The sequence below is a fragment of the Barbus barbus genome, assembly GCF_936440315.1.
Source record: "Barbus barbus genome assembly, chromosome: 34".
NCBI classification, from domain to species: domain Eukaryota; kingdom Metazoa; phylum Chordata; class Actinopteri; order Cypriniformes; family Cyprinidae; genus Barbus; species Barbus barbus.
Window position 1 is genome coordinate 4,070,721 of NC_136762.1, and position 18,811 is coordinate 4,089,531.

Consider the following 18,811-nt stretch of genomic DNA (forward strand, 5'->3'; position numbering starts at 1 on the left):
AGCTATTTTTTAACTTTGACTTTTAGTTTTAGTTAACAATATTGTTCTGAAATAATGTCCATATTCTGTTCAGTTTAATTAGACATTCATTAGAGTTTGTTTGTTGTGAAAACAAATATTTATAGAGATGTTTTTCTAAGTTTTTTAACCTGCTTAAAAAGACTAGTCAAGAGTTTAGCTCAGCAAACTTAATAGAGCTTCTAATTATGTGTAATTTAAGTACCAACTTCATCTCAGATATTTCTTCTTGGGAGAAAGTATTAAGAAGATCTCATTTGATATTTTTCTTTTCGTTGGGTAGTTAAGACACCATACTATACCAGCATCCGAATCACAACATGCCCATCAATATCTACTCAGGAGTTAAATGAGATTTGCTTTTGTTCAGTTTAATATTATTACTAGAGCTCGTCGGATGTGCTCCGGCAGGCTTCGGTAGATGGACGACTTCCTCTGGGAATGAGAATAGAGTTTGTTAAGGTGAAGCGGGGCTTCTATGAATCGGTTAGTGTTGTAGGCCTCAGGGTGGGGTCAAGGTCAACATGTGGAGCGAGTGAGTCATCAATCAGTGTGATCCGCCGCCCTCCGCATGTTTGTCATCAATCACACTGATGGAGCCGTCCCTGCGTTTGGAGGGGGGGTCAGAGGTAATTTTTAATTAGTGACTAAACCGTGTAGAACAACAGATGCCAGACCGTGAGACAAGAAGCCAATTGATGTTTCTTTCACGTATGTTTGTGTGTTAGAGAGATCTTCCATGCCCTCAGGAGAGGAAACTGATCTTGATATTTTTGTCTAAAAAAATCCTGGTGCTCTGCAAACTGTCACACACACACACACACACACACATACACGTTTATCTAGCTATCTAAATGGAGACTTCCCATTGACTTCTGTTATTCTTAAAGGCATAGACACCTAAAAATGACCTGCTCGTCATTATATCACACAGTTTGTGGAATAAAAATATTTATTGCACTTTTCCATGCAGTGAAAGCATATCCATATGTCTTCCTCACAAAAACTTATCGAATGGCTTAAGGAGACCTGGAATATAGTGCTCAAGTTGCATGGACTACCTTTTTTTGGGGAGAAAAATACTATTATTCATCTTACATTAACGAAAAAGTTTGGGAACAGTAATATTTTTTCAAATAAATAAATACTCTTATTCAGCAAGGATGCATTAAATTGATCAAACTAGACATTAAAGACTTTAAAGACTATTGCTAATTTAAATAAATGCTGTTCTTTTGAACTTTCTGTTCATTGAAAAAAAACTTTAAAAAGTTGAAAAATATGAAGCAGCACATCTGTTTTCATCATTGATAATAATTTAAATCTCAATTTCCTGTCGTTAATGATAATGTTTCTTGAGCAGTAAATCAGCATATTAGAATGATTTCTGAAGAATCATGTGAGTAATGATGCTGAAAATTCAGTTTTGCATTACAGAAATAAATTGCATTTGAAAATATATTCAAATAGTTCTTTTAAATTGCAATAATATTTCACAATATTTTGGATCAAATGAATGCAGTCTTCGTAAGCAGAAGAGATGTATTTCAAAAACATAAAAATCATACCAACCCTAATCATAGAAGAAAAAGTCATAAAGCAAATAATGACATAATTTTCATCTCATATTCCTTAATTCCATTCTTTCCTAAAGAGTGAGTAGTATCGAATGAAGAATGACAGAGAAATGAGTGACAACAAGGTTTTAGAGTAGGTTCAATCAGATAAAGAGTGAAGAGAAAAGACAGAGACGAACAGAACGAGACGAGACTTTCAGGATGTTGTTTAATAAAAGTACAAGATGCTCTTGAAGCTGCCTGTCAGTGTGTGTGTGTGCGTGTGTGTGTGTGTGTGTGTGTGTTTGAGGATTTTGCAGAGCAATCAGGCCACCCACTGATGCATTCGTCTTTCATCGCGACTTGTCCGTCTCTCAGCGTCTTGCTAATGGAAAGACGTTGATTTGAGGGGGCAGAAATGTGACTGATATATCTGCTCTTCATCCTATATAGATATCAGAGAACGTTGGAATGCGTGTTGGAAACCAGAAGACACTTTTCTTTGTCTCTTTATCTGAGAGGGTCATGTCATATAGCCGGTGTTTGGATGTCTGGAGGGTTTTTGTCCTTACAGAAAAGCTCTTTAAGTTCGGTGAAGATTAAGTCCAGTGCAAAGAGCGAATGAGAGAGGCTTTCCTCTTCCTCTGGTATCTCCAGCACCTCTGGATCAATCTTAAACAGAGATTAAGAGTCCTAGGCCGATGGTGATAATCTGTCGGGAGGTCTGTTCACTTCTTTAGGATTAGCAGAGGAACATCTAAGAGCCTATTGCGAGAAAGTGCTTCTTGTGGGGTTTATTTTTCCTTCCAGTTTCTGGGGTTTTTCAGTTTTCCAACCACATTTAACCCTATAACCCTACTGTATCATATTTGATACAAAAAGCTTAGCTGAAAACATGTTGCACACAATCTACTACATGCCATCTGTCTTCTGATTGATAATTTAGACTTTTTAGCAAGTAAACCCCCTTTTAGTGTGGTTGTACAAACATCCACCTTCAACTCGTGCATCATGTGTCTTTCTGCTGTGAAAACTAGATAGATAGATATAAACCTATATTTCAAAATTGAACTGGAGTGCTTTCTCAACCTTTCTACTCCTCTCATCATAAAAACGTAGCCCCACACGAAGTAATAGCCGTTCACATCGCATCTTTTGCGCGCTCAGCTTCGTTATTTCAAATGTAGAAACGTGGCAAGCACACTTCTGCGCTGCACTGTGGCTCTGACAAGGTTTTGTTTCGTCCTCAATGCCATAGGTGCAGATTTCTGTTTCTGCCGGTCGGTGCCCACTGTCCACACTGCATAACGTGCACTTGTAATATCTGAGACAGAGGGAGAACATCCAGTTTTGTTCACATTAAACTGGACGCACCGGCGGCGCTCTCTCTCACTCATATAGTGAGGGAAATCCACCTGCGATCCAAGCGGAGAGGTTATGCTACTCATGAACTGAATATGCGCTCTGCAATAATAACGTGATCGGTGCCTATGGTCCACGCTGATAGTTGTTCTGAATCTGGGGCAGTTTTTTAGTTTTCATCTCCATAAACATATATATATATATATATATTAAGAGCAGTAAAGCTAATACAGTGGCTGGAAATCTGTTTATCCTTCGGGTTACTCGCGGTTCCCCATCTTCATAGAGAACGCGGATCATGGAACTTGAGCCCTTTTGGAAAGAAGCTGGAAATGGCACGGCCGCAATTTCCATGCATTTTTAGACGCTGTGAACAGGGAAATCTATTTAGAGCACCTTACTGTATTAACTAAAATATCGATATTTGGCGCCAGATATCGATTCTTGTATCGCATGGAGAAGTATCGCAATATATCGCCATATCGATTTAGTGTGCCACCCCTAGTAGACACACCCCTTACTGCTGATTGGCTACACGTTTGTTTTGGTACTCGGCCCCGACTTAGTTTTCTAAAACGTTTTTGAAAAATTGCATACCCTGCCTTTAAGTAGTTGTAACAATAACTTAAATTGTTAGCAGTATTTCAAAATGAACACATACTTGGCAGAAGCAACTTACTTGATTACCCAGACATAATTTTTTAGGAAAATCGTGTTCAAATGTGTGTATCAAATATGCCAAATATTTGAGCCTGGTTTCTCCCAAGGTTTTTTCTCCATTCTGTCACCGATGGAGTTTTGGTTCCTTGCTGCTGTCGCCTCTGGCTTGCTTAGTTGGGGACGCTTCATTTCCAGCGATATCGTCGACCTGATTGCGAAGACACTATTTAAACTTATTGACACATTATTTTCCTTTTTTGATATTGTGCAGTGCTTTGACACAATTTGCATTGTAAAAAGCGCTATATAAATAAAGGTGACTTGACTTGACTTGACCATCAGGCTTTTTAGGAACGTTTATTTGTTTATCTCTGTTGCATCGCATTATATGTTTTGAAACTACAGAGTTCTGATCAAAAAACAAAGCATTTAAATATCATCTTACCAATATATATTATTGAGAGATATAGAGTGACAAATTATATTAATTTATGTAATTTTATGTAAGTAGTCAGATATACTGTTATAAAGATCTCAGTGATTTACATTACAAGCTATATCAGAATTTCATCTTCATCACTTTTTGGACATGTAAATATCAGCATCTGCACCAAATTGGATATTTTTGTTCAATTTGGGTATAAATGTAAGGTGTTTTTACCTCCTCCATATTTTCTCTCTATCATACTCTGAGCCAAAAAATCCTGATGTATATCAAATATGATACTCAATAAAAAGACACTTTTGCAAATGTTTTATTTAGATTAAAAAAAATATATATATATTTTAAATATTCAAATATTTCTTAAAAGTTTAATAAAACAATCCATTTAAAAAAATAGAGATTTTTCTGACTGTTATTTCATATGTCAGGCTTTGCATGGTTAAGTATGCCTGAATGACTTTCACTGTATGTGTATGATATCTATTATTCTTAAATGCGATTAAAAACATTTGCATTAATGACTTAAAGTTGTTAAGGGTGGTTGGAAGTGTTACTTTATTTGAGTTTATTTGACTTTTATGTAAGTATTTTAACTGTTTGCATTATGGTTTACTAATACAGAGATGCTTTTTGCCATCATAGTTTGGTTGTAGTTGCAACATCTACCAGCAGGAGATAACAGGGTCAAGTTAACCACCTAAACCTCGACCCCACGTTCCCAACGTTTCTGTTTGGTCTCTGGAGTCTGATATAAGTTTATGGTAGTGCGCAGGAGTCTAAGGCATCTTTCATCCTCCTCGTTTTCATCCATACGCATACAGACGTCCAGACACACAGAAAGAGGTTTCCTTGCGCTTGTGTTTGCACGTAAATGAGTGATAAGGATGATGAAAAACAGTGTTTTCAGGCAAGAGGAGTAGGAGGACGCGACACGCTAGATTATTTAAACATTGTGCATTCTTTATTTATGATGTCAAAACATGTTTTACTCAGATGTGCGAGGCGGATTCTTGAGACGTATGGAAGGGAGAATTAAAGGTGACTGGTGCATGCTGGGAAAACTCCCAGAATTCCTCATTCATCATCGTCTAGTCTGTCTCGCAGTCTCTTGACTTCACCTCCCTTTCCTGGCTTCTCTCTCCATCATAAATGCATCACCGTTTTGTATATGGAAAACTGGCAGGTTTTCATGTTCCATCTTTGTCTGCTTATATACGTATATATAATCATTTCATAATTGAGGCGTTTAATAATGTTTTATAGTAGTTTGAGTCATACCCCAGGTATTTTCATATTCGATGCCTTCTTTTACACTGAATTAACGCCGTCCTGTATCTTTCTCTTCTCTCGTAGTGTGTAAGGTGGGCTACTACAGGTCTCTTTCTTCAGACGGCGGCTGCCGTAAATGTCCACTACACAGTTACTCCATGAAAGAAGGAGCTACTTCCTGTGATTGTGACAAAGGATATTACAGATCGGAGACGGATCCCGCAGCCATGCCTTGCACACGTGAGTCAAACATAAATATTCGCACCAGTTTAAAGTGGGTGTTCCGTGTATTTTGGACACTATGGTGGTGATTTACATGGCTATGTAAGTGACTTTTTCAAGGTTTTACTTCAAAATTTATATGAATATTTTTAGATTATAGTTTCCATTTAATAAGCATTTCAACCCTGTAAAGCCAGACATACTAAATAATAGTCTGAAAAATCTGGTTTTATTTCAATGGAACAGTTTATTGAACCACTGAACAAAATCTAAAAATGCAATGCAATGATGATTGAGAAATGAACAAATAAAAGTTCCTAAAAAAACTGATGATCATATTTGATACACACTTTTTAGCAGGAGTTTTCTAAAAAAAGATGTATAGATAATCAAGTAAGTTGCTTTTGTCCAATAAATGTTCATCTTGAAATATTACTATCAATATAAAAGTTATCTTATTATAAAATATCAGTAAAGATTTAACATAAAAAGGCAAGTGAAGCACGAGCTGAAAGTGGACTTTTTTTCTTTCTTTTTTTTTTTACAATTATACTAAAAGGCCTTTTACTTGCAAAAAAGTATAAACTATCACTCAGACATCAGTTTTAGTCATGTTGATAATTAAGAGGACATTTACACATCAAATATGAAACAGTAGGCTTTAGAATAGAATATAAGCCATATGTTCCCCTTTGTCTCTTGAAAAATCTATTGCTTCATAATATTTAATTGTTTCCCTAGATTAAACATTTAATTAATTAATTAATTACAAAATACCTTTAAAATATGAAAAATTAGCTGAAAAGTATATTGTCTGAAAAAAAAATATATATATATATATATAATTAATTGAAGGCAAAAATTGTAAAATAGAATGTTGTGCATGGGCATGTAATTATTTATTTTTATGCACAGCAGATGTTCCTCACATCAAATAAATGAATTTAAATGAGTATCAGTATCAGTCTCACTCTACCAGCTGTCTGTCTGTCCTCTTTCTCTCAATCTATCTCTCTCTCTCTCTCTCTCTCTCTCTCTTCCATACTAATGACCAGCTCTATCTCTTTGTAGAACAGACACTGTTTGTCTTCTCCTTCTGTTCTTGTTTTTTCTCTCTCTTCTTTCATACTACTTTCAGAGTGGATGGAAAGTTTTAGAATACACAAAACGGTACTTGCATAAGTACATACACACACAAACACACACACACACACACACACACAAAATAAACAGTAACAAAATGGAACTGTGGAACTGTAGCTCATTCAATCAAATCATTTCAATTTAAATAATTCTGATTTACAATAAATTATATATATATATATATATATATATAGAGAGAGAGAGAATTATATATGTAATTTATTGTAAATATTTATTGTATTATATATGTTGTATATATAAATAAGGCATTTATGCTCACCAAGTCTGCATTTATTTAATAAAAAATATAGTGAAAACAGTAATATTTTGAAATATTATTACAATTTAAAAACAGTTTTCTATTTTAATATATTATGATAGTCTGTATATAATAATAATCTATAATAATAATAATGATCTATAATAACCTATTATCTATCTATTATCTATAATATAATATAAACACACACACACACATGCAGTATATATATACTTTTTTTAACCTTTTGTTTTGTTCCCATATAAATTCATAATAAAATGAGGAGATAATAATAATAATAATATAAAAACAATTCAAATCATAATCACATTTTCCGTTAAGGCTGTTTTTATGTAAGTGTTATGCACTTAAAGTTCTTGCTGTCTTTCTCTGTGTTTATCGCAGGTCCTCCGTCCGCTCCTCACAATCTGATATCTAATGTCAACGAGACGTCGGTGCTGCTGGAATGGAGTCCGCCTCTCTCCTCCGGAGGCCGTCAGGATCTCACCTACAACGTGGTGTGTAAGCAGTGTGTGCGAGACACGCAGAGATGCATGCCGTGCGGAGACGACGTGCGATACTCTCCGCAGCGGCTGAGTCTGCGCTCCACACGGGTGTCCGTTCACCAGCTGCAGGCACACACCAACTACACCTTCCAGATCTGGGCCGTCAACGGGGTGTCCAAACACAACCCCAGTCTGGAGCAGGCCGTGTCCGTCACGCTCACCACCAACCAGGCCGGTGAGTGAGTGTGTGTGTGTGCGTGTCCAAACATGCTCAAATTTAATCAAGCATCATATTTGCATGTAATTAGGCAAGTGTTTTCACTGAGGATTAGATGAGAAATATAGCACGCTACCAGTCAAAAGTTTGGAATAACTAACATTTTTTTATGTTTGTGAAGAAGTCTCAAATGCTCACCAAGGCTGCATTTATTTGGTTAAAAATACAGTAAAAACTGTAATATTGTGAAATACTTATACAATTTAAAATAATAAACTATGTTCTATTGCAATATATTTTAAAATGTAATTTATTCCTGTGAACAAAGCTGAATTTTCAGCATCATTACTCCAGTCTTCGGTGTCACATGATCCTTCAGAAATCATTCTAATATGCTGATTTGCTGCTCAAGAAACATTTCTTATTAATAATTATTATCATTAACGACAGGAAATTGAGATTTAAAATGTAAAAAAAAGAGATTAATACTTTTATTCAGCAATGCAATAAATTGCGCACAAGTGACAGTAAAGACATTTATAATGTTACAGAACATTTTTATTTCCAAAAAATTAGGTTCTTATGAACGTGCAGAGAACGTTCCACAAAAACGTTCCACAGAGTTTCCACAAAAAATATTATCTCCGAAATCAGCAAAGCACATTCAAATAGGTGCCGTCTTTATAAATAAACCACAGATTTGAGTTTCGCCTGAAATACTTTTAAAACTACATTTCATAACACAATAACAGTAATATTAAAAAAATAATAATTATGCGAATATATGGTGGTTGAAATACAGTGCTGCATGAACTCAAGTCAGCATGCTCAGCGCCCAATCCCGCCCCCAAAAGTTCCGGACCTTTGAAAAAGTACTGTCTTGCGAGCAGGGACTTTCTACCAAGTACCGGCCCAAAGTCCCTAGTTCCAGGGGAAAGTTCCTGCAGTGGAAACGGGACTTTAGATTGATTTCTGAAGGATCATGTGATGCTTAAAACTGGTGTAATGATGCAGAAAATTCAGCTTTGATCACAGGAATAATTCATATTTTAAAATTCTATTAGAAAACAGTTATTGTAATAATTTTTCACAATATTACTGTTTTTACTGTATTTTTGGTCAAATAAATGCAGCCTTGGTAAGCATAAGAGACTTCAAAATCATAAAAAGTCTTAATTATTTTGAATTTTGACTGGTAGCGTACTATATTTCTCAACTAATCCTCAATGAAAACATTTGACGAGGTTCAATTTCACTCACATAATCATCTATGGAGAACTTCTGTATGACCTTTCTGCTCCATTACAAACACAGTCACACACATGTAGAGCCTCAGAACACTATTTTGATTCATGGCGGTGTGTGTGTAATTGCGGACGTGTGATACACGGTCTGTGCTCTTGATGGTGTCTTGGGTTTCCGTCGGAATGGAGCGTTAGTTGGAGATCCGGAACTTTCTGTGACAAGCCAAGCCTGTAAATCAGCCTGAGGGATCGGAGTGTGGAGTTTTGGGTGGAGGGTGGAGGGTGGGGTTTTACCATGCATTGACGTGCCTTTGGCTATAGAACAGAGAACCTGAATGTGTCCTACTTAGTCATGTCCTGGGCGGTCGTGAGTGTATATTTAGAATAATTAACATGTACGTCTGAGCGTAGAAACTGCTGACACAATGTTTAGTACTCATAAGACAAAACACAATTTATGCATGCTGTCAAAGTTCAATTGAAATTCAAATGAAGGTATCTTAAAAGTGTCAGAAGTAAAGAGAGGGGCTTATGGAGTACATGAAACCTCCTGAAACAAGGTAAAAATTACTGTAACGCTGTTGCTTTTTATTAATCGTTAGGAAAAGAAATATGATAAAAGACATCAATGTTCATCTTTAAAATCATGCATACGCCTCTAATAATAAAAGCAAACAATTATTTTGTATTATAGATGATTATGGTTTTCTAACAACGGATGCAGCTTCATAATGAGACTTTTTGAAAGGATATGCAAATTAAAATGCTAAATTAAATTTTTGCATTTATTTTATTATTAACCTTTGCTATCAAAAACACCTGTTTTTAAGTCTAATCAAAATAAATTATTATTATTATTTAATTGATCAAATATATTAAATAATATGCATTTCATATATAAAATATATTTATATATTAATAGAACTTTTAAATATATATATATATAATATAATTTATATATTTTTATAGAAAACAAAATAAAAATAATGAGAAGTCTCTTATGCTCAGCGAGGCTGTAATTATTTTGATCAAAAATACAGTAAAAAAAAGTAATGTTGTTAAATATTATTAAAATTTAAATGAAATGTTTTCTGCATTAATATATTTTAAAATGTCCTTTATTCCAGTGAAGGCAAAGCTGAATTTTTAGTAGCCATTAGTCATAACTATCAGTTTTATGGATTTTAAATATTCTTTGAATTGGGTTTATAATATTTATTATCATTTTTCACATATACAGTTCACAGGGATGCCACAAAACTTTAGGCCACATATCCCAGCATGCACTAAAGGTGTTAAATGAACCATATAACATGGCATTCCTAAATCAGTTTTACAAAATCTTAACATGCCTGAGTGTTTAAGATGAACGTGTGCAGATTCTCATCTTTCCTTTAAGTTATCTCAGCCAGACATTACAGCCCATATCTGTCAGAGCAGACGGCATGATGGATGTGTGTTAGAGATGAGTGTGTTAGGTGGGTGAAGGGGGGCCGGTGACCCCTGTGTTTTTGGCTGGAGGGGGTCGTCTCAGAGTCCCCCGAGGGACAACCCTAAATCACGTTTAGTCTGTCGGGCCTGGCAGAGGAAGACGGATCTGTGAGATGGGAGAGGGCCGCCGTCGAGCTGCTGCTACAGCTGGCGGGGGATCGAATTGTTTAACAGAATCACACACACACACACGCTAATGCACGGAGATGAAACTCTAGCTTAAGCATTTGAATTTGGGACGCTTGAAAATAATCCAACAATGAAAGTTTTCTGTGCTGATTGTGGAGAAGAATTGATCTATATATTATTGCTTCACTGTTAATCTAAATAAAACCTGAAATTGCAAAATAGCTTATTGCAAAGGTGGCGATTTGATTAAATATATGCATTGCATGTTTCAAAGTGAAGCACAGCACACAAACAGCTCATGATCTAGGGTTTCCAGCATCTCAGAGCTGCTCAATTCACAGTAGCTGCTCTGCTCCACATCTGCTTTTAGTTTGGGTCTCTTATAACGTGCATTTGTAAATGCAACATGCACCAACCGTCTTCCCAACCTTGTAATGAGAATCACTTATACTGGCTGTTGACATCAAAAGAGAAGCTTTAAGGGATCTATGTGGTTTTCTTTCAAAATAAAAGCTCAATAATATAATGTTTGTAAATTAAGAAGAGAAGACATAAAGAAGCCATAAATAGTAATATTATAACAAGGTGTTAAAAGTTATTCTTCAAATAAATTACATTATTGTTTTATAAAGTGCCTGTTGTCAACAAAAGAGATACTTTATGGATTCCCTGCAGTTTTGTGTCAAAATAAAAGCTCAATAGTTTAATGTTAGAAAATGAAGACATGAAAACAGCCATAAATATTAGTAATTTTTACTTACATTTATGCATTTAGCAGACGCTTTTATCCAAAGCGACTTACATTGCATTCAAGTTACAGTTTTTACATTTTATCAGGTCTTGCTTTCCCTGGGAATCGAACCCATGATCTTGGCATTGCTAGCGCCATGCTCTACTATTTGAGCTACAGGAAAGCCTTTTTAAACTTGAATTTTAAAATAAAATAATTTTTATTATATTATTATTTTTCTTCAATACCTACATTTTCTTTTACAGTGAATTAATAGTAATATTTCTTGTTATTGTTTAATATTTTAGTTATTCTTCTTAATATTAATATTTTATAATCATATTGATATATAATGACACAATATTCGGCCAAATTTTGCAACCCTACAAACAAAGTAACATTTTAAATTATGATCTTTTTGTTTTTGTTGTTGTTTTCTCTAAATCGTGCAGCCCTACTAGATATGTTAAAATATGTTAAATAGAACTAATAGTTAACTTTTTGGCTAGCTGAAAGCATCCTCATTGCAAGTTTGTTTACATTTTTTGGAGGAATATGAGTGAACATTTAAAACTCACCGCTATGATGTCAGCGTGTTGTTAGTGGTTGTCAAGGTGTTGTTATGTGGTTTATGTGCGCATTAGTTTTTTGTTTGTTTGACTTTTAGTCACCTAAAACACCATTTCCATGTGGAAACGAGGCCAAAACTCTACGTTATCTGAAACATCGTTGCCTTAGAGTTTGATGTTTGTTCAATGGCAAGTATGAGCAATTGTAATAGTGATGCTTGACTTGGCAAACACCACTAATTAGCCAAAATACACAAGACAATGTGTAGGACTCTTGAATTCTGTGGAAATATGCTGAGCTTTCTGTGGTTTTGATATGTAGAGTTGTTCTGTTTGGTAGAGGAAGCTAATACATAAAGATCTTTGTCATCTTCCAGATCCGTTTTCACTTTCTTTAGCTGTTTTTCTCTTTTTGTTTATGTGTTTTCGACTCTGTGTTGTGTGTCTTTGGAAAAGTGGAGAAGACGACACACATCTCTGTTGTGTTTGACTTTCTCACCCTCAACAAAAACCGCTTCGGGGGGAAAAAACCAAACAGACAATAGCGGTCTTAACTCCAAATCCACAGTTTAGAAGAAGAAAAAGCTCTCCTTGTCCTCCGGGTTTATCCTTTCCCTCTCTGTTTGTCTGTGATGTGATAAAAGCAAGACAGATGTGTCAGGAAAACCTGACAAAAGTGCAATTTAGTAAGCATAAACCTTTAATAAATATATGAACTCTTTCTGTCTCTTCTCAGCTCCCTCCACAGTCATGATGGTTCAGAGTAAGGACATCACGCGCCACACGCTCTCTGTGTTCTGGGACGAACCCGACAAACCCAACGGCGTCATACTGGAGTATGAGGTCAAATACTACGAGAAGGTGAATGTTCTTGTTTTTATTTGTCAAATTTTGGGTGCACTGTTCCTTTAATAAGCTATTGTTCAAACACACTGAATGTACACACTATAACAATCCCTGTGGAAATTCGCTGTCTGGATAAATAGGAAGTGAGGTTTTTATTAGAGTTAAAATAGCCTCCTAATCTGCCCTTTCCTCTTGTCTTCCGTTCTCTGTCTCTCTCTTTATTTATGAATCTCAGGACCAGAACGAGAGGAGTTATCGCATTGTAAAGACGACGTCTCGTAACGCTGATATTAAAGACCTGACTCCGCTGACCTCATACGTGTTTCATGTGCGCGCTCGCACCGCCGCGGGATACGGGGAGTTCAGCGCCCCCTTTGAGTTCAGCACCAACACTGGTGAGTGTAGAGGTCAGAATGATCTAAAATCAGCTTCATATATACTCAAAAATATAAAGAATACCTAATATATAAAAAAATGAAATGTTGCATCCCAAATGACACACAATATACTGTACACTTATACACTGTGTACTTAAGTGCTATGTACTAAGTGTATGAAGTATAAAAGGTTATTTTGTCATTCAACTTTAGAGTCTGATAGCTCCTTCCCCTCCGCTATATAATTAAAACATGAGTGCATGAAGTTTCTAACAACCCACACTTTGTTTTTTCGATTATTTAAGTGCATCATCTGGGTTTTTAAAGTGCACTTTTTCTTTTTAGAATTTTCAGTGTGAGTGAACTACAAAACAGCATAGAATAGTGCATAAATATGCAAATTGGGACGCACAATATGCTCTAAAAAAATATGCTGCATGAATAAGAGAATAAATGTAATTGTGTCTCTCTCAGTCGCAGCTCCTGTTGTTGGAGGAGTCATGAGCTCTGCTGTGCTGCTGCTGTTGGTGGCCGGATGCGTTGTTGTTCTCCTCCTCATCCTCATCATTACCTTTATCATCACCAAAAGGTGACAGAATATCTGCTATTTTTTCCATGATGACTGACCGGTGTTGTTATCGTTCACGGAAACTAAAACTACAAATAAAAATAGTTTTTGAAATGAAGCTGCAATAAAATAAAATATAAATATTAGATGAAAAAAGTTGATACACTAAAATTAATAAAACTGCAATAAAAAATAAAGCTAAATAGAAATATTTTTAAAAAAAAAATGTTATAAAAAATGACAAAAGCACATAACAAAGTTAATAGAACTTTATAAAGTTTTGAACAATTAAAATATGATATGATTATAATTTAAAAATGCTTGTGTAAGTGTAAAAGTGAAATGACACGTTTGTTTTTTTAATCATTTTAAAAATAAATGTTTTATTTATTTATTTCTAAATATAAAAGAGTTTAAATCTAAAAAATGCCTAATATTACCTAATTTCATGATGCTGAAATCACAAATATCAATGAATACTTTTCAATATATATATTTTTTTTAACAAGATAAGAATGAAGAATTGAACTTATATATATCAGCTTTAATGCACTTATCAAAATAACAAAACCAGTCAAATGTCAAAAATATTAATGTATTCAAAAGTACTATTGTAGTGTATAAAAAAAAATGTTAAATATTATTGTGATAAATAAAAGTATAAATGCTGAAAAAGTGTGAATGTTTTAATCTCAGGAGGAGCAAATACAGCAAAACTAAACAGGCAGAGGAGAAAAACCTGCAGCCAGGTAAGAAAACACCTTTCAAAACTCCTCAGCTGGAACAAAAAATGAAAATTTTCCATTCTCGAACCTTCCGTTAATGTCCCGATAGGGGTGAGAATATACGTGGACCCTTTCACCTATGAAGACCCCAACCAGGCCATCAGGGAGTTCGCTAAGGAGATCAATACCTCCTGTATCAAGATCGAGAAGGTGATTGGCATCGGTACGTTAACAGCCTTTTTATGTCTTCAGAATGTCATTTACTGACGATAGATACATGTGAAGTCACTTCCCGTCTCTGTAGGTGAGTTTGGCGAGGTGTGCAGCGGTCGTCTGAAGCTTCCTGGAAAGCGAGAGATCTGTGTGGCCATCAAGACCCTGAAGGCGGGGTTTACCGAGCAGCAGAGGCTGGACTTCCTGAGCGAGGCCAGCGTGATTGGCCAGTTTGACCATCCTAATATCATTCACCTGGAAGGAGTGGTCACCAAATGTAAGCTAAGCTAACATCATAGATTTTTATTTGTCTCCTGCAAACCTAATATTACCTATGTTGATGATGCTGAATTAAAAAATATCAGCATTAAGTTTTTTTTTTTCACAAAATAAGAATGAAGATTTTTCAAACTGTATATGGAGATATATATATCAAACGAAAGCTCTTAATGAGCTCTTTCTACTGGTAAAAGTACTGTCATCCGTGAGTGTACAAATTTTTATTATAAACAATTGAAATCAGTACACAAAGTCTGTAATAAATTAGACAGCAGAATGCTATGGTCAAAAGTTGGGATATTAAGTGAGTTCAAACCCCCTAAAGAAACAGGCTGCTGAAAGAACGTGTTTTTCTTTTGATGTGCTAATGGTTCTGTGTTTATGAATGCATGTCCAGCTTATCTGTCTGTTTGCTTGCTGAGCATGTCTTGACAAAAACTGCTATGTGATGCACACACACACGCGCGCACGCAAAACCTTGTGGTCTCCAGATGGAGTGGGTCGCTCTGGACGGCTAATGTGAGCTAAAAAGCACAGCAGACTCATTAATCACGTCGTCAGAGCTAAATGTGTTTGGGGTTAGAGTGTCACCCTATATCTCTAACCTACAGCCTCTGCTGTGTGTGTGTGAGAGAGAAAATCAGACTCCACACGCTACACATTTAGTATGTTTCTTATTCGCCTTGGATTCCTTCTACTTTTATAACTGTCATTGAGTGATAATGAATTAAAAGATTCATTTTAAATGTGAGAAGCTGAATGTTTCAAAAAATGTATTTGTTCATTGTTCATTTTCATTGTTTTTTTTAATCATGGTCATTTATTTTTTTTATATTTAATTATATATTTAATATTTCAAATATATATATATATATATAAATAATTTAACACACGCATATATATATATATATATATATATATATATATATATATATAGTCATTTATATTTCATATATATTAAATTAATAGTTGTTATTTATTTTCATATTTAATTATGTGTATATTTTATATATAAAAATATATTCTAGTAAAGTATATAATAGTATTTTATTATAATATTTGGCATATATATATATATATATATAACATACATGTCAATATATAATTTATAACCTTTAAATATATTAATTTATATAAAGTGTAATACTTTTTATATATTTATAAATATATTTGTATATTTAGTTATTTTTTTACTGAACATTTCATTTATATATATATATATATATATATATATATATATATATATATATATATAGTTAATTATATATGTTTTTATATGCATGCGTTTTAAATAAAGTATGCTGTATATGCTAAAAGTAAGTTTTGAGCAGCAGATGACATCAAAACATTGTTTTATAATCTCTTAGGATATTCAAATGTTGGGAGACATTTCTAACAGTTGGAAATCAGCCGGCACTGTCAATGTTTAATTTAATTTTAGCTCATAAACGTCTCCATGAAACTATAAAGCCATCTTAAGTCTCCTGCTTTGTGTTACAAGAGTTGAATGCTTCATTTGCATAATGTAAATGAGTATGAAGTGAAGTTAAATATGTAAATAAGGTGGTGTGGGATAGCAGGGCCTCTCAGTGTCTCTCATCAATGATTCAACAGCGTTTCTTTGTGATTATTTGACTTTTTATGACTTGTGGAAGTTGTATTATAAATGCAAGAATAAAAGTAAAGTTTTTTAACTGTTTTTTATTATAAATAGTATATTGTGTTATGTTTTGATGGAGATTATAACCCTTGTCTGGCAGAGTTCATTGTCAAACGTACACATGCATGCCGGCACAGCCGTACACGCGAAGTCAGTAAACGCTTCATTAGCATTGTAATAGGGTGGGCGGAGAGGGGCGGGGCTGGGAAACACAGACAGTGAGGGGGCGGGGTCAGAGGTCACCTACTCATCAGGCCCTCTGGAGGAGCTGTCAGTCAAACTTCCCTCAAGGTCATCAGAAAGGCCAGCCCAACAAAGATGGCAGAAAATGTGTCTGGTCGAGCTTTATTTACCGCACTTCCTCTTAAAGGAAAGGAGCATTGGCTAAGTGTCAATCAGCCGGCCTGTGACTGTGTATGTAGATTATCTTTGAATAACTGATATTCATGTTCTGTGCTTGGTGTTAACATCTGGTTGACATTGACTTTTATGCAATACACAAGAAGTTTCAGTAAACGGTGTCGCATACGCCCTGTGCATCTCTGGCATTCAAATACTGTCAGTGGGAAAGTTTCACTGCTTGTTAAATAGATTTACATGTATTAAATTAATAGACAGCTATATTCAAAGTGATTTATCCTAAGGAGGGAGTAACATAAGAAGTGCTATAATACAAAACTCCATTATCGTTCAGACTAGATTTGTTGTACTTTCGTACAGAAACTTACAGAAATTTAATTGTTCTCTTTTTGTCTCTATTTGTGATTGCAGGCAAACCAGTTATGATTATTACAGAGTACATGGAGAACGGCTCACTGGACATGTTTCTCAGAGTAAGATTGTGTTTGAGTGTCTCTACAGTGTCTTTCTAAGTTGAAATAAAATCTGTTTTAAATTCTACATTCATTTGTGAATTTCAGATAGTAAAACATCCATATTAACAAAAATCCACTGACAGATATTTTCAAAGTGGTAGTGAATTTCATGCAATTTCACACACACACACACACACACACACACAGTAAGTATACTAAATGCATATCTATATATAAAACAAATGTTACAATTAGTTATTTTTTTTTACATTATGCTATATTCCTGGCTTTGGAAATATTGTATCACTCAAAGTCATGCCAATAAAGCGATTTTGAATTTAGTTACAATTAAGGTTGCAAAGGGCTGGAAAATTTCCAGTATATTTACGGAAACTTTCTAAAAGTGTTTCAATACACTATAATTCACTACTACTTTTGAATAGCCATCAATGTAAAATAATGCTTTTTGGCTGCAGAACAGTGTATTTACATCTTTAACTGACCCATGCTAACTAGTAAAAATCTGTCCCTCAAGCAACTGATTTAGTTTTGATTTTGTCACTTCCCACAGCAATTAATTTTCATTTTGAAAAAAACTCATGCATGACATGTTCTTGGTAAAGGAAACAGTGAAAAGTTTTTCTCCATCCTGAACGATTTACGAGAACAATCACGACTAGAGTAACTTTGATTCTTGTCAGGATGTCGTTATTCAGGTCTGATGTGTTCTTTCTCTTTCAGAAGAATGACGGCCGCTTCACAGTTATTCAGCTGGTGGGCATCCTGAGAGGAATCGCATCTGGAATGAAATATCTGTCTGACATGAGTTACGTTCACAGAGATCTGGCAGCACGGAACATCCTAGTGAACAGCAACCTGGTGTGCAAAGTGTCTGATTTTGGGATGTCCAGAGTGCTTGAAGACGAGCCAGAAGGAGCGTATACTACCAGGGTAAGAGTGTGATTTTGTTTTTACATTTATTCATAAATAATTTTACATATTCATATATCAAATATACAATCAAGTAACTTTTGGACATATAATGGCCAGTTATTTTGTTTATAAATGTAGGAACAACACAAGCTTCTTAAACAAAAGTGATATTTTCAGTGTTTTTTTTTTTGTATCATTAATTTTCATTTTAGTCTAAGCTTTGGTAATTTTTGAGGTGTTTGTTGTGTTTATTAGTTTTTTTGAAGGTCTATTTCATTTTTATTTTTTTATTTTTTTTCATATCAGCTTTTAGTGTATTTTCAGGTTTAGTCATTTTAGTACTTGAACTATTAAAAATTTAATTTATTTAAAAAAAATAATTATAATAATATTATTTAATATTAATAATAATAACATGGTCTGAGTATTTCAAAAACTGCTGATCTACTGGGATTTTCACGCACAACCATCTCTAGGGTTTACAGAGAATGGTCCGAAAAAGAGAAAATATCCAGTGAGCGGCAGTTGTGTGACGAAAATGCCTTGTTGATGTCAGGGGTCAGAGGAGAATGGAC

The 18,811-nt window shown here is 34.7% G+C and overlaps 1 protein-coding gene across 1 annotated transcript in view; it reads left to right on the plus strand.

Annotated features, from left to right (window-relative positions):
• Positions 1 to 18,811, plus strand: part of LOC306854348 (ephrin type-A receptor 4-like) — a 45,846-nt gene that overhangs the window by 22,165 nt on the left and 4,870 nt on the right. The window contains exons 4-13 of the mRNA XM_079392283.1: positions 5,395 to 5,550; positions 7,340 to 7,675; positions 12,557 to 12,681; positions 12,902 to 13,061; positions 13,518 to 13,632; positions 14,308 to 14,360; positions 14,446 to 14,559; positions 14,641 to 14,826; positions 17,260 to 17,321; positions 18,045 to 18,254. Of these exons, the coding sequence (XP_079248409.1) occupies positions 5,395 to 5,550; positions 7,340 to 7,675; positions 12,557 to 12,681; positions 12,902 to 13,061; positions 13,518 to 13,632; positions 14,308 to 14,360; positions 14,446 to 14,559; positions 14,641 to 14,826; positions 17,260 to 17,321; positions 18,045 to 18,254 (1,517 nt within the window). The remainder of the gene's footprint in view (positions 1 to 5,394; positions 5,551 to 7,339; positions 7,676 to 12,556; positions 12,682 to 12,901; positions 13,062 to 13,517; positions 13,633 to 14,307; positions 14,361 to 14,445; positions 14,560 to 14,640; positions 14,827 to 17,259; positions 17,322 to 18,044; positions 18,255 to 18,811) is intronic.